General features: G+C 38.7%; 1 protein-coding gene across 1 annotated transcript in view; it reads right to left on the bottom strand.

Moving 5' to 3' along the window:
- PARD3B (par-3 family cell polarity regulator beta) overlaps nucleotides 1–16754 on the bottom strand; it is a 902602-nt gene that overhangs the window by 414763 nt on the left and 471085 nt on the right. Inside the window, exons 8-10 of the mRNA XM_079783005.1 lie at nucleotides 15387–15745; nucleotides 12888–13027; nucleotides 11634–11762 (exon numbers count right to left, since the gene is read on the bottom strand). Coding sequence (XP_079639131.1) covers nucleotides 11634–11762; nucleotides 12888–13027; nucleotides 15387–15745 — 628 coding nt within the window. The remainder of the gene's footprint in view (nucleotides 1–11633; nucleotides 11763–12887; nucleotides 13028–15386; nucleotides 15746–16754) is intronic.

The following is a 16754-nucleotide window of genomic DNA, read 5'->3' as shown; positions in this document are numbered from 1 at the left end:
TTCTTTCTTCTACTCTCCCTTTTCCTCAGTTTTCCTTCGTCTTGCCTCATGCTTTTCCATATCCCTAGAAGTGTTTTCTCACTTTGCTTCTTTGAATCCATCCATAGCCCAGAGTCAACATAAATGAAATGTTTCATAATTTTAAGACCCTTATGGATTTCTTCTTTTTTAAAAAATATTTTTATTTATTGATTTGAGAGAGAAACATCGATTTGTTGTTCCACTTATTTATGTATTCATTGGTTGATTCTTGTATGTGTTCTGACTAGGAACAGAATCTGCAACCTTGGTGTATCAGGACAATGCTCTAACCAATTGAGCTATCTGGTTAGCACCTGGATTTCTTCTTCTTTTTTTTTTTTAGTGAACTTCTAGTTCATTATTAACCTCCTCTTTGCTTTTTCCTTAAATTTGTGTACTATTTCCCTCCTATCAGTATTCCCCTCAGATGATAGGAACTATGTCATATTCTTACCTGGTTTCTCTAATGGCACTTAGCAAGTGCCTACAAGTTCCTGATTTAATACATCTTAAAATACACACTTTATGGTACAGCATCTAGCACAAATACATGTTCAGTCAGCATTTGGTCAGCTAAACTGGAAATAGGTGTTCCGTAAATATTTGTTGAACAATCAGGTCTTGTTATCATCAATGAGGACCCAGAAATAAAGGGACATGGAGGCCCAAGAAGACAGGTCTCCTGAACATCAGCCTTTCTCTGAGAATCACGGAAGAGAAGCATTCATCTCTAGGATGGAGGGCAAGCAAGTCACAGGTATGATATACTGGTTGGGTGTTTTCGTGCTTTTCCATTTGGGGTTTCTTTGTTTGTTTCTGTGTGTGTTCTCCCTTAAGTGGGAAGTCAAGGGTCTGTAGATGAAATATGTAGCTGCTGAGAAGGAGAGAAGGGAGGGGTGAGCCCTCTGTGTCAGGCTGAAAGCTGTAACTCACCTGCAGGGTTTAGTCAAGGCCCACAGCTCCATAAATCAACAGCCATTGGCTCCAATACATGGAGGAGCAAAAGTAGGTTTATAGTTGTTCGTATGAAAAAGAATACAAATATTAATAAATAACAATACAAGAGTAAACTGTGTTTCGTGTACTCACAACTGTAAGCCTACTTTTGCCCGACCCTGATTTAGGTGATAATGACTACCACTGGCTTTGTTGTTCTTGGGGATATTTTTGCCATTCTATTACCATCTTCATCTACCTCGTGGCATTTCAATGTAATTTAATATGATGTGCTATTACCTTCCTCTTCATTACCACCCGACATCTTAATGTAATGTAGAAATAAGTATATTCTGCAATTAATAAATATCATATTGAGTGTTAGTCTTTTCCAGAATGGCAGGCCAGAAGCAAGAAAGAGAAGAAGAGAGGAAGGAAAAGGAGAGAAAGAGGAAATAGAAGAAAACCGAAACAACACTTCAAGCTGTTAAGCAATGCTTTCTTAGATCCCAAGCCTATAAAAATGCAAAGAATTAATTAAGGAAAGACTAGTGATAAAAGTCCTTCATATAACTCAATAAGTGGTCAGGAAACATAATTGAACTCATCTGTAATCGAATATCCTGCCATCCAGTGGATTTAAGGAAGAGTAAACTTAAAGAGACATAACAATATTAAATGTCTTTTGTCTTTTTAACATTCGTGATAAAGCAGTCTTTATTGGAAAGAGAACCGGGCTGTGGTGGGGCTTCCGTGAGGCAGCCACAGGCACGGAATAGTCTGTGATTTGTACTTGGGCATCTTAATTTAAATAATTACAATATCTTAAATAAAAATGAATCTTAACTCCTTCCGCGTTTTATTATATCTGACAAGTTCAGTAAAAGGGCACCTACTTACTGGTGCATTATGCGTCATATGCTCTGCACACTCATTAAAAATAACGAGAGCATATTTAAAAGTCCTTGCCCAGAGAATCTTTGGGGACGGAGCATGGGAAGAGGTAAGTGGCAACAGATTGTTATTTAAGCGGCTATCTCTGTTTTATCAGCCCTCAGGAAAAAAATAAAGGAGCATGATTAAGCTGATATTCTTTAATGATAAAGATCACACATTTTCCTGAAAAACAGGCAGATGAAACATGCTCAGACCTCTAAGTGTACTTTCAAAATCAAGTGGACGGTAGTGGCAGTTCCACATGTGTGGTATTTACTTTGATAACAGCTGGAAAAGTCAACCACAATCAATTAAGGCGGTACTTTCTTCCCTTTAATCTTTAAACATCCTTTACAAAATGAATGCGTTTCCTTATCTTACACCAAATGTACCTTAGCAAATGCACAGATCACAGGCAGAGAGGTAATTAAGCAAATCAAGGTCTTCCCCCGAGTTTTGTAACCACCTCTTATCCAGCTGCTATGTATCAACAGCTGGCATGAATTACTGGTAACATTTGGCTAACTGAATAATAAGAAGGATAGAGTGTGTGGTTGATCACACTCTTACTTTTCCCTAGCTGTTTAAACATGTATATTTGAAAACTTCTTGTGTGTTGTTTTTTTCCCCCCAGCCTTCACAAGCCTAATCATGGCCAGAGTGGCCACTAATAAGACATATTTCTGGTGCCATGAGACTACGGCTGTATCTCACGGCCCTTCGGCCTTACCGTAACTTTGCAGGAGAATGTAATTAGGCCCTGGTCCTCTGAAATGTCAAGAGAGCTTCCCTTTAGCATGGAGCGCTCCTCCTTCCACCACCTTCCACCCTTCAACAAAACCAGGCTTGTGATAAAGGCCATTAAGTGTTTTCCTTCTGACACCTGGAAGCCATACAACCAGGCAAAGCGGCCAGCACTTCCTCCATCTGTTTTAATAATGCTGAACCAGAGCATTTATCATCATCCATTTTACCAAGACTAGATTTTGCTGACAAGGCTTCAGTAAAATTCTTTCAGGTATAAGTACTTCCCAGGGAGTAGCAAATGACTATTAATCCCTCAGCCTTGTGGGTTATTGAACGCATTCAAAAAACTGGCAGAGATTGAGGACCTAGAATCTCCATGCACAGCACAAGTGAGAGCAGGCATGATGCTTATCTCGGTGAGGTGGAAGTCTTACTTAGAAAATGTTTCCGATTTTGACAATGTACATTTTGAAAAGGGCCAATACCTCCATGCCCCATTTGTCCTATCTAAAAAACAGACAAAATAAATGAAATAAATGGGAACAACTAAGCATAGTTGCTTTGTGATAGAAAATGAGGATCACTTTCTTAGGAGCTTTATATAATCTTTGCCTTGAGTTCAACCACAGTATGTGGGGGATGGTAGGGTATAGTCCATGTAAGAGGCCAATGGAGCATCCCTTACATTGTAGCATCCCATGTTGGAGATAAAGGGGAAGGGAGAAGGGAAATTAGTGTGACTACAGACAAATACCAATAACACAATCTTTTAAGCTTCCCTATAAAGACCTCCTCTGGGAGGTGTCTAAATCTACAAGTTACAAGGTGGCATGTAACACATTTGGAGCACAATCAAATTGAGTGTGAAAATTTTAAAGCACAATCGAATGGGCCTGAAAAAGTCAAGTACAATTGAGTTTGCCTAAATGAATCAGGTGTAATTGAGTTGAGTAACTGGATTGTGCTCAGCATTGGCCCTTGGCCAAAATGAGAGCACGTGGCCAAAGAGACACGGGGCTTAAACTTCTCACAGCATGTTTTCCACAGAGCAAGACATTGTTTGCAGACTATAGAGAGATGAAGTTGAAAATGTGATTACTGAAGCTAGTCAACTGCAGTCACTAAGTTACCCTGTAGTCCTTATGCTGCTACAATGGAACCGCTATTCCAATGCTTCTCAACCTTGAGTGAGCCCAGAATCATCTGGAGCGCTTGTTAAAGTACCTCTTTGAGCCCCACCCTTAGAGGTTTCCATTTCTTTGCTCAGAAAGGAGACTGAGAATTTGCATGTGTAAGAAGGTCCCAGGTGATACTGCACTGCTGGTCTAAGACCACACTTGGAGAACCACTGTTCTCACAAGTTATTGTAGCCAAAGATTGAAGCATTCAAAATACTTTTAATACTTTAAAATACCTCTAATATTTTTAAATGTGAGGTAATAATACTTTCCTATATCTTTACAAGTAGACTGTACTAGATTATGCAAATGTTCTGATAATTTAAACTGTCTAAATTGTCATTTATATGCAATATTAACTATCCCTACTCTGTCATGTGTTGCTGTAATTAAAGATTGCTAATGCCCTGAAATCTGAGAAAATCTGTATATATTTTTATTTGGTTTAAATGGATAATGTGTTAGATAAAGGTTAGGTATGGATTAGGGGTAATAGTCTGTTTAGAAATACATTTTTAAATCTTCTGTCATCTGCTTTAACAATGCAGAGCTTTCATTTATTCCAGTGGTTCTCAACCTGTCATGACCCACAGGTTGAGAACCGCTGCTGTAGAGCCTAAGACCATCGGAAAACACGGATATTTACATTATGATTCATAACAGTAGCAAAATTAGTTATGAAGTAGCAACGAAAATAATTTTATGGTTGGGGGTCACCACAACATGAGGAACTGTATTAAAGGGTCGCGGCATTAGGAAGCTTGAGAACCACTGATTAATTCAGTCAACAAATATTTACTGAGCATATAGCGTGCACCAGGCACAGGAAATAACAGGAGTTAACATTCTTTGAGATTTACCATGTGTTAGCATCTATGCTCAGCTAAGTCTCTCAATTAGGTGTTGTTATTATCACTTGACAGATAAGGAAATTGAGACACTGAGAGGTGAACAGGATAGGAAAGCAGGGATTCGCATTCAGGCCATGAGACTCCCAAACCTGGGCTCTTAACTGCTACTTCTCTACAGTTTTTAAGGTCTACAGGAGAAAATTTAGCAATGAGTGATTCAGGGGCATGATGAGGGGAGGCCTGAATATGAATGGAAAACAAAATGGGGCTCCATAACCAACACCTGGGCTTTTGAGGAAGCTGTGACCAAGGAAGGGACCTGTAGGTAGATATCTTAAGAAGCTGTGAGGTGGAAGGGAAGGGAAGGGGTGTCCTAGACAGGGGGGAGGCTCTTAGCAAATGTTTGGCAAGGAGAGGGCCCTGGTAACATTTAAACTGGTGAGAAGAGTTTGGGATGGCTAGAGAGCAAGGAGAAGGAAAATATGCTGACATCCTAGGGCCATAGGCCAGTGTGAAATCCATGAAAGGAATACAATTCTAGGACAGAATAATTGTTTTTTCCCTCCAAACCAACCTATACATCTCTTAATGCTATCCCTAAACATCCAAAGTTGAAACTTTAGAATTATTGATATTTCTTACTCTGTCACCCCAACATCTATCAAACGCCCAAACTAAAGTTTTCTCCCTTCATTTCTCTCTCAATCACCAATGGGTGGGAAACCCTAACTGCACACTTAGTGTTCCTCATTCAGATGAGCAATGGTGATAACAATAACATTTGTTGAATCCCATTCTGTGTCCTATTCTAAGTACTTTACATGCATCTCATTTAATGCAAAGAGTCTCTTAAGTTGACAATAGTCTGATCCCTATATTAGGGGTGAGAAATGGGGGCTTAAGGGGGTATCTTAAGCCATTCAGCCAATCAGTAGATGGGAATCAAACAGGCAATCTTTTAATGCATGAGACGATGCCCAAACAACTGAGCAACACCAGCCAGGGCAAAGTCTGTTGTGTTTTCGAAGGTTTCCTTGGTTTCCAACTTTGAATCACTGCAACACTTTACTTGCCCAATTTCATCAACTCATCATTTTTCTTTTCTTTATGGGCTAGAAGCTCCCTTAGGACAGAAGCACATCTTATTAGAATAAACCTCTGAAGTTCATGTTGCAGAGCCTTGACTAGGATTAAACACAAATTGGTTGACTGGAAATACAGTAAGAAGGAAGTGGAAGTTATTATAGAGGAAAGCAGAAATGGAGACTATATCTCAGCACAGACTCCATCTTAAGTCACTAGAACTGTGTTACCAGCAGAATCCATAAAATATAGCAGTGCATCTTGATTTCTGTATAATGACTTAAATTTCAAAACATAACCCAGGGACTTTGGTTTACATAGAAAAATCATTCTAAAATCATTCTTTAATTTCTGCTACTTATCCACAATAGCTGCTATAATATTCACTCTTCCTTAAGTACCTTGGTTAATTAAGCATGGAATCATTTGAATCCAATAGCCAAAGGGAGTACAATAATATATCAGTTAAATGAGGTTCATCTGAAATTTCAAACAAAATTTCTTGCATGATTTATGATGTTCAATAATTTGACATTTGAAGATGCGAATTTTTCACTTAAGAAGACAGAGAAAACCAGGAAGGAATCGGGTCCACATGTCTTGGCTGAGGTGGTCCCAGGGACTGGTGAATAGGAAGTGCTGAAATACTCCAAGCGCAGCAGCTATGCAGGGGGCCTCACACGTGTGTGCATCACTTTTTTTTTTCTCAGCAAGAAAACTATTCCTAAGTGAAGGTCAAATCAGCATGACAAACATGGCCGACTTCTGGATCTCAATCCCGCCAGGCAGGAGCAACTTGCTTCTTTGAAATAAAGTCAATCCCACTTGCAGAGACTGTCATTTAATAGCAGGCACACTTGGCAGGTAGAAATTATAAATACATTGGAAATTTTCTCAGCGGGTTTTACCCACCAGGGATTGCTGTGATTTTCAGGATAATTTAAAGATAAGGCAGTAGGTCAGAATATGAAATGTTAAAGAGGTTAACAAAGAAATGGCACAATATTCCTTTCTCCTCAAGAAATGAAAGAAGACATATACTTACACACACACATACATGCACACATAGGACATAACACAGTGTCGCTCGCTCTCTCTCTCTCTGAAGCTCTTAAAAAAACAAAGGCATGGAATGAAGATAAAACCTTCAGTTTTTCAGGATCTTTCCTAAATGGAAAGATGGCTTCGTTCCACACTTTGCAGGAACATAAAAAAAATAAATAAAAAAATTCTGGTCTCAGGGATGGAAAAGAACTTGTAGACCAGTCTGTCACTGAACAGACCAAACAAACCACCGATTAAGCAGCATAGTTTTCATTTCAAGTGCAGACGCAGACACAGCAGTTTCCCCTCCGATTCTATTACCAACACTAATCTCCAAGTTCCTTCTGCAAAAATGTTCCTTATGTGAACACCTCTTTAATAAACTCTCACCCTGTCAGGGGGCGAGGAGATCAAAGGATCTTTTGGGCTGGGATTCTGGAAGGATTATCTCGGATGCACAGTTCTTTTGGTAAAGATACCAGGAAGAGCTAAATAGTTGTAATGTTGTTACATGAATTCCTCTCATTTGATTTTTAACCCAGCTTGCCACAAATGGAAAGAAGGCGGGCTATATGTGCTGCTAAATTTGCGATACTAACCAACAGCTCTGGAAGGAGGACATGGCCCAGCCAGTGCTTAGCACACATCTCTTATGTGGCAGGCAGGAGAAACGACCAGGAAATGGATGCCAAGGCCTTTTGGCGTGACAGAGGGTCACATCCGAGAGGCCATCCTATATCGGGGCTTCCTGTAGCACTGCTGACCACACGGTCCCTTGACTGTAAGTGTTAAGACTTGACAATAAGCTAGTGATAACAAGGAAACAAGGAAGATTTAACTGTCAGAAAACAGGCAGAGCTGCGCTGTTGAAAGGGTATCGAGCTTCTGAAATAGCAAGGCTTAACAAAAGGGAGAGGACGGCTTCTCAGGAAAGAAAACAAGAAACACAGTTTGTTGTCTTCAAAGGAGATAGAACAAGACAAAAGCAGGAAGTGCTGTCCTTCCTTCACCCTGCCACGTTTTCAATGGAAAGTCAAGTGTGCACATCAATCACGAGAAGGGAGAAGAGGCCGAAGCGATACGATCTTCAATTTTTATTTGGAAGAAAAATACAAAGCTCTGTCACAAAGAACAGTGTTCTTCGTTTTGCTCTTTCGACTAGTCTAGTGCATGCCACACTATGAAGTAATTCCCATGGAAACGCTCCTGTGCATGCCAAGCATGACCCCTCTTGAAACTTGCTGCATGGTTCATGCTCCTTGGCACCCAAGGCAGGCCTTCGGGCTGGAAAGAGAATGCTATCCCATAGTTCTCCAAAACAAAGGTTCCGGGTCCACATGACTTAGGTGCTTCTAAGCCTCAAAGGCCCTTGCTTTGCTGTGGTTACAAAGAATATTGTACATGCGTGGATAGTTAGAAGTCAAATATTTTTAAAAGAGTCGAGATGATTTGCCAGGGAATTCTAAGAGGATGGATACTAACCATATGCCCTCCAAATTTTGTACAAAACTAAAAACAATGAGAACAAATAATTTATTTGCACTCAATCTTGTCGTTGCACAATTAATTTAATATGTTCTCTGGTGGGCTCAGGCTATGATGTCACTTTCTGGGATAGAAATCAAATTTTGCTAAATTCTATTAAATGAAAATGAAATAATATATGCAGGCTGTCCTGAATTATGGACTTGGTTGGTTATAAAACTTGTTTGCAATTCTGTATTTTGGATACCAAAATTACATTTTAAAATAATAAAAAAAATCAATGTTTGAAATAGTGGTTAATCCCAGGCAAAAGTGCATACATTTATTTACTCCACAATGAATATAAAGTATAGTATTATGTTAATAGTGCTACAGAAGTAGTAATGTACAAGAAGGAATAATTATAGCTAACATACATCAATAACTTATAATCGGCCATAAAGTAGGCTAAAAGCTTTGCATGTATTATCTCTTTTAATCCTCACAAAAATCTGAGGGTACAGATGGGGAAAGTGAGCCTCAGAATGATATTGTGACCAGCTCTAGACCACACAGTAAGCACGAAATACAGAGTTTGAGGACAGGGAGTTGAACACCAGAGATGACACTACGTGTTAAGAAACATAGGCTTCTAGTTCCTGCTCTTTGTGGGGACCTGCACAGGTTACTCAATAGCAACAAACCTGTTTTCTCAACTGAAAATTAGAGCTGGACTCACAGACTCTTCCAGCTCCCTTTAGTCTGAAAATTCTATTATTCCATTTGCTACATTCCACATGTAATTGCCTTTGAGTGAAAATGTATTCAGAGTTTCAAATTGGGATAGATTCAACATCCTTTCCCCCCTTACCTGGTGGAAGAGGGAGCTTACAGGAAGAAGGACTTAGGAGTGGGGGGTGGGAATGCTAGAGGACACATGGGGAAGGGGAAGGGCATAGGGACTGTTAGATGGGGAGCCAGGGGCATGTGAGGGTTTGAGTTTCCAGTTGGAGCTCTGTCATTTGTTTCTTTCGCATGCACAGGGGGCGGTTGGGAAGTTTCTCTTTCTATATAGGGTTTTGCTCCTTCCAGGACCCTATTCAACAGAACACACAGATAAAACTCCTTTTCTTGTTCTCCTGTCCCTGAAACAAGTACTGCCTAAACCCACTGAGGTTTTCTGAGTTTTTATCTCCAGTAACCAAAGAAGTGGACAGGAAATGAAGGGCTTCCTGCCATGTACACATGCAGCCCCACTTTTATCGTTTTTTTCCACTTCAACTTTTGTAGCAAAAGACTAAGATGTTGGGATAAATAAAGGATCGAAGGAAAAATCTATCTAAATTTCAGGGGGGAAATTTAGACTCCAAGTTTCTTCAGCATTTCTCTTTAGGAAAAGTAAGGAGCTTCAGCAAGGAGACGAGATAAAAATTCCAGATTCTTCTACCAAAATGCTTGGATATAGGAGTCAAGTAGAGGAAAGGAGGTGGGGAGTGCTGTCTTTGTGGTTTATGCCACTAATTAAGATGATGGGAAAGGACCGCCTTTCCAGCATGATTTTTGTGGCAGGAGTTTCCTTTCAATTATTCCTTCTCTTTCCCATCATCTTATACATTCGTCTCTTTGCCCTGTTGTATGCTTTGGGAAGATTTATAGGGAAATAGGAAAAGGAAGAAAAAGTAGTGGCATAAACCACAAAGACAGCACTCCCCACCTCCTTTGCCCTTATTGAGTTTGTACCAAAACAAGTAGTTGGAAGTGATAATGTTCCAAGAACTTTCTAACTATTGGAGGTGTCCAAGAAGGGTATAGGCTATATAGAATATTGGAACAGAGCATGCCTCATCATCTGCCTAAGACGCTCTCAGGAAAAATCCTCACATACTTTTACAATATCTACTCTGAGCCTCATCTTCTGTATATGAGTTTATATTCATGTTTGAATAGACAGCCTTGCTGAATCACCTCTCTCATATATTAATGCTCATTATTACTGAGGGCAAATATGAGTTTTATTTTTGCATCCCCAGAACCTCCTATTTAGTGCACAGCAGATGCTCAATAAATTGTTAACTTAATGCAAAAGTAAATTAATGAATATAAACTATCTAAAGAAACAGATTAAGACTACTTTCTAATCTATACAATAACTCTTTACATATCTGGTAACAATTATGATATGTCCTAAACTTTCTCTTTCTCGAGCTAACTATCCTCAATTTTCTCAACTAGCCCTCTGTTGATCTAACTCTGGGAACCTATTATATTACACATATGTGCTTTTGTAATTTCTTATATAGATCCAAAGGAAATAAAATAAAAACCAAAGGGTAATAAAAATCCTCTTATCACATCTATTCCTCTTTGTTATTAGCCATAAAAAGTCCTTTGAAGATTCTATATAGCCTTTTCAAATATATCAATAATAAAATATATAATTTGTGTTCGTTGTAAAAAAGTGAGAAAATAAAATTCTCTCATAATTCAAGCTATTCAGGTACATCTCCTTTCAGTTATTTTTAAAACAGATTTTAAAATGTAATTTGATCATACTACATAGGTCATTTTATACCCTGCTCTTTAACTTAACAATATACTATAAACGTTTTCTCATGTTATTATCAATTCTTCACAGAGACTATTTAAAGTACTTATATTTCCTTAGAAGCTTCCAGTTATTTACTCAACCAATACCTTATGGTTGTATAGAACACAATATATCACTACAATAAATAGGACTTGGGAAAAAAATAAATGACACGAATGTTTCCCACATATTTGCTAATCAGTTTAGGAGAGATTACCAGAGGTATAGTTCGAAAGGTCAGACTTTTGAAATACTCTCCCTCTAGCTACCTTTCTTAGCCCTCAAGACTAGGCCAATAAAAATAAAAGAAAACAAAACAAAACAAACAAAACGAAACAAAACAAAACAAAAAAAAAAAAAGAAGAAGAAGAAAAAGAGAAAAAAAAAAAAGACTAGGCCAAATTCCCTTGTTATATGTTACTGCAGCACCAAGCAGTCTTCTTCATCACCATTTTGAATTATCTTATATTTGTATTTCCTTTTAGACTGCAAACTGCAGTAAGGCAGGGCCATTGACATATTCGCTATCTGTGTTTTGCATAAGGCCCACTGCCTAGTTCATACTCAATGTATATTTTACTCAGCTGAGTATTATCAAATTGCTTCCTTAAAAGGGTCTTGTGCACCAGTAAGCAGCATTTATCCAACTCCTTGCATTAACATTCTAAAACTGAGATACCCCAAGTGCAGCAAAGCACTCTTGGTTCGAATGGAGCCTGGGACTTAGATGTCCTCCTTCAGATGTTAGGAGTTTACTGAGTTCAGTTATCTCTGTCTGAACATTACCAGCTCTCGGGGCAGAAAGGCTCCTTCTTGGCGGGCGATGACCAGAGACGCCGTCTCTCCCTGCTTGGTGCTCCTCAGCATGGCCACCAGCTCTTCCTGAGTCCGGCCAGTGACATCTCTGCCATTTACCTGATGAAGATAATAACAGGAACCGCCATGATTACAACACTTGCCATCTCCTTCTACCCTAATTGGTTTTTGAAAGTAAGCAGCAAATGGACTCCCCACGATCCACGAAGATCTGAAGTCATGAGTAGTGAACACATGGACCCAAAACAACCATGTTTAAAATAACAATAATACACCAACCATCACTCATTAAGGTGTTGGACAGCCTCAGAGAGTCAGTAATTAATATAAGCAGTTTCTCCTAAGACTTTACATTCTTATGAGGGGAAAATCAAACTGAAAGATACCAGAGAATGATTCTTCAAGTAAGAAGGAAGTGTATTGCAAATGCTTAGCTGGCACCATTTTCTGCCTCATGCAGGAAGCAGAAATGGACTATTATCATGTGGCAAATTTCTCTGGAAACAGCATCTTTTGTTACAGCGTTCTCCATGTTTGGAAAATTACAGTCATCAGGTCATCATAGATGATTGGGAATTCTCATTTGCAGCTGTGGTGTCATTCAGTACATCATTCATGATCTAGAACTGCCTACAGAGCTATGTAGTGTTGCTTCTGTGCCATGAGGAAGTTAAATGGAACCAGCAGTTCCATTTAATGAAGCTGATTTCTTGAACAGTAAGCTGACAATATATATTTGCCAAGGAGATGAGGAGATGATGCTATCAAACAAAATTAAATGAGGAGAAAAAAAAAGCCTCTTGCATTGGGTAATTCCAAATTCTTCTCTAGAGGCATAGATCAACCCGAGACAGGCAGCCCCATTTTTTAAAGAAGTTTAAAGAAATTGTTACCAGGGCTTGGGTGTAACTTTGAAAATCTTACCCCTAATTAAAGGAACTCTTAAATTTGATCCAAAGTCCCCAGAGACCCTAAGAGGTGAAAGTAAGAAAAAGAAGACAGAGAAAAGCTTTCAGTGTAACTTGTCCCCATATCGCTGGTCTCATTGAGGGCTTACAAAGTTAGGCTGCTTATTAATGAGTTTTATAATTAAAGTCTTTATCTTGTATTTAAGTAATGATTTTCAATATATTATATTCAAAATTTAAATATTAATATATATGTTCATATACTTATATAAATACCAAGAAATATTTTATTGAAGTTATTAATTTCAATTCTTACCTCCAAAATTCTGTCCCCGGATTGCAGGCGGCCGTCTTTTATTGCTGCTCCCTTTGGTAAAATGTTTTTCACAAAAATGGGACCAGGACCATGTATGGAAGAGTCTCTAGTGACCACAGTGAAACCAAGTCCTTCCGGGCCTAGTAAATAAGACCAGGAAAAGGCAGGGTCACCGTAAGAGGAATAATATTATATTCAATCCTACACTAAAATCTACCTAATTTAGACTCCTGTAGAATAAGTGAAATAGTTACATTCCAGCAAATATTTTAAATAAGTTTCAGTTGTTCTAGTTTCAAATATAGATTGTAGATTCTGACAGGCTATGATGCCATCAAAGTGGATTTAGGGCCAAGTGCAGACATGTAACACTTTCGTTTATTAAGGCCCTAGAAGAAATGCCACGTGTTATCCACACACCTGGGATACTGAATTCTCAGTTAACCATTAGAAGCAAAGGACCCTGGGACATGAGTCCTGCAGCACTCAATCAGCGGGCTCCCCTGTGGCCCCCTCTACGTGTGTCTGTCCCTTGTACACTGCAAACCACTGTCCCTTCACTCACACTTGATGTTCCTGTCCTGCTCGCTTGAATCTTCAATCTCTCGGTAAGGAGATGGGTTTTCACTCTATCTAAAGGTATGCTCAGATTTCTCTATTCTAAAGAGTCCTTACTTCAATCTTACTGCTTCTTCAGTCTTCTAACACCAGTGACCTGTGTGTGAGCATATCCAGTAATTCTTTCTATTCTTAATTTCCCCCCTTCTCTACTGTTGACATTTTTTAAGCAATCATTTTCTTGAAATTAACTCCCCCTTGGTCTCTGTATCTTTATTTTTTGATCATTTTCCTACCAGTCTGATCATATCATATCTGTCATTCTCTCTCTTACCCACTTTTCTCCCACAGCAATAGATGTTCTCCAAGGACCTGTCCTTGAACCATTTTTCCTCCAGACTCTCTGCTTTGCCCAGCTCCTGGCTCAAACTATCTTCTCCCTATAAATGATACCTAAATGTCGTTGTTTGGCTCTAATCTCTCTGGTGTCGGCATTCTAGAAATCACCATGCGCATACTTTCACCAGCTCTTCAAACGTCACTATGAACCTGTTCTCTGATCTAGATCCCGACCTTTTCAAAGTTACTCATCTACATGAATTTATAATTTCTAGAAATGGCATCTCCATCATGCAAGCTGCTCTGGCTGAAACTCTCAGCAATAACTGTAATTTCTCTCTTTTGTCCCTCCTACATCCAGGCAGCTACTAAGGAATACACATTATATCTGAACACCTGCAATGCACCCTTTGCTGAGCCTTTGTTGTTTGGCCTCTTCTTTGGTGTATCTTTTTACTGTCAGATTAATCTTCCCAAAGTACAACTGTGGTGTTATATTCTTTATTTTTACAATCAAGGCATTCTGATGGATTTTTTAAGGCCACATTCTACTTTTGATTCATCTATCCTCAAAGCACACAGCCCTATATCTATACACAATTGGATAATTTGTACGAAAAGCACTAATTATGCATTTATATAAAAAGCCCAATTGCTAAGCACACTGGTCTGTTTGTGCCTCTCAGTCAATACATTTTCTTCCCAGTATAGATTCTTATAGGGGGATGCAATTTTGACTAGAGGATCTTTCAGAATAATCTCTATTAAAGGTACATGCTATTTGCTTTGAATGTATGTTAATAAGCATCCTAAAACTACCTTATGATCATTAAATTATCTGCTAATTTAGACAAGAATCTATGAGATCTTAGTTTCTTTTGAATTGAGTCTTGAAAATCACATATTATTATAAAAGGCTGCAGTGGGGGAAGGGGAGTTACAAAATAAACAAAGGCATGGAAATGCATGAATGCTTATGTTTATGATAATATTACATAAATATGTATGTACACCCATGATCTAGTCTCATTGATCAACATTTGAAATGGATAGAAGGATTGAAAAAGATGAATAAAAGGTTAGACATGCCTTTGAAATTAAGTATATTTTTAAAAATTGCTTGCAATGTTGAATTAGTGATATGACTAATTGTCACATGTTTGGTTTCTGAGGAATAAATTTTTTTGCTGGTCCAAAACTATGTTAGAGAAACAAAAACATATGTTTTCTGAGCTTGGCCTAAGGTTGTTTCAAAAATCATGAATCTTGCTCAAAACAGGAACAATTGAATTTTAGTGTCTATTTAGTATTAACTTGTGCTACAGTATTGCTCTGTGTGTATCAAGTTTGCAATGAGTCTCTCCATTCCCCAGCATGTCTCCATTATTTTCTTGTTTCAAATAATCTACACTCTTCACAAGAAGAGATGAATAAGAAAGTTCTACAGTTTTCAGAAATTTGTTACCTAAGTATACAGTTAAATCCATTCTTTGATACAATTAAATGAAGGGAGAATTAACGAAATTAGCCTTAATGCATTTCTCTTAACCAATTTTACATGTTACAATAATAGAATGCTATTAAGCATAATTTAATAATTACCTTTCTTAAGGTCAATCTTAATTTTCTTTGCATTTTTCTTGCTGCCAAACCCCATGAGAGGGGAGAGTGAGGGAGAGGATGGCTTTCTCCCTATTCTTGACACTAGGGGGCTCTTGCTTTGCTGCAGGGAAGGTGACCCATCTTCTTCGGGGCTGCTTGTTCCGGTGAGATTCATGGTCTTTATTCCCAATCTTGCGTGGACAGGAGGTGGTGGCTTTGTTCTTGAAACACCATCGTTGTTACCAAAAATGTTAAGAGGTCCAATGACTGATTTTTCGTACTGTTCACGGTTTTGAGGGGGAAGCACATGGAGGAGTACACAGGGAGCTTTCATTGCCTGGCGGAAGACGTCTTGAGCCCTTGAAGGAGAGTTAGGAATCATGTAGGGAAATGTGTTAAGAACTGAAGTTAGCAATGCCATCTCTAAAGCACGCCAGCATCACAGTAATGGGAGCAGCATAGGCAGAGGAGATGCTATCACTACTAAACGAGCTTGACTTTGCTAAACAAATACTAGTTACCACACATATCCTGCCCTTAGGTGTCCTGTACTAAGCTACACATGCATTAGTCTCTCAATCTTCTTTTTTTTTTAAAGAATATATTTTTATTGATTCCAGAAACAGCAAGGAAGAGATAGGAACATCGATGATGAGAGAGAATCGCCCATTGGATGCCTCCTGCACACCCCCAACTGGGGATTGAGCACACAATCTGGGGATGTGCCCTGACCAGGAATCGAACCGTGACCTCCTGGTTCATAGGTCCATGCTCAACCACTGAACCATACTGGCTGGGCAAGTCTCTCAATCTTCTTAGTGACCATGTTAGCTCAGTAAAATTAGCTCTCATTTTGCAAAATGAAAAAATTGAGGCTCAGAGAGATTAAGTAACTTGTCTAGGAAACCACAGCTTTTAAGCATTTCTAAATCAATCCAGTAATGATTACTGAAGTAAATAGCAAAGCAAGCTTTAATTTTAGATGGGAAAAATCATTTTGTATATTGATCAGATGATCAATTAATTCCCTTTTAGGACTTCATTCTAAAGTATAGGTCTTCTGTACCATGAGTTGTGTTCCCAAAGTTCAGTTTTGACACAAACGTTTCCTCATAGAGACATCTGGTAGGTGTGTGGGCTGAGCCGAATGTCACAGTGGGTTTAAATCCCATATGCACCCTCCTGTTTATTCTGGTCACTCCGTTGTAGACTACATAAAGTTTTTACTTTTTTTGTCTTAGCACTTTATATTTATCCTCAAATTTCTGACTACTTTTTCTTCTTCTTCCTTATGCCTTATGACGAGGTAAAATAACTCCCTTTCCCAGCTTTTCTTGCCAATGAGACACAAGTGAAGGGGTAGAGAAA

The sequence above is a fragment of the Cnephaeus nilssonii genome (genome assembly GCF_951640355.1).
Source record: "Cnephaeus nilssonii genome assembly, chromosome: 10".
Taxonomy (NCBI): domain Eukaryota; kingdom Metazoa; phylum Chordata; class Mammalia; order Chiroptera; family Vespertilionidae; genus Cnephaeus; species Cnephaeus nilssonii.
The sequence above is the reverse complement of the archived record's forward strand: the minus strand, read 5'-3'. Positions and strand labels throughout refer to the sequence as shown.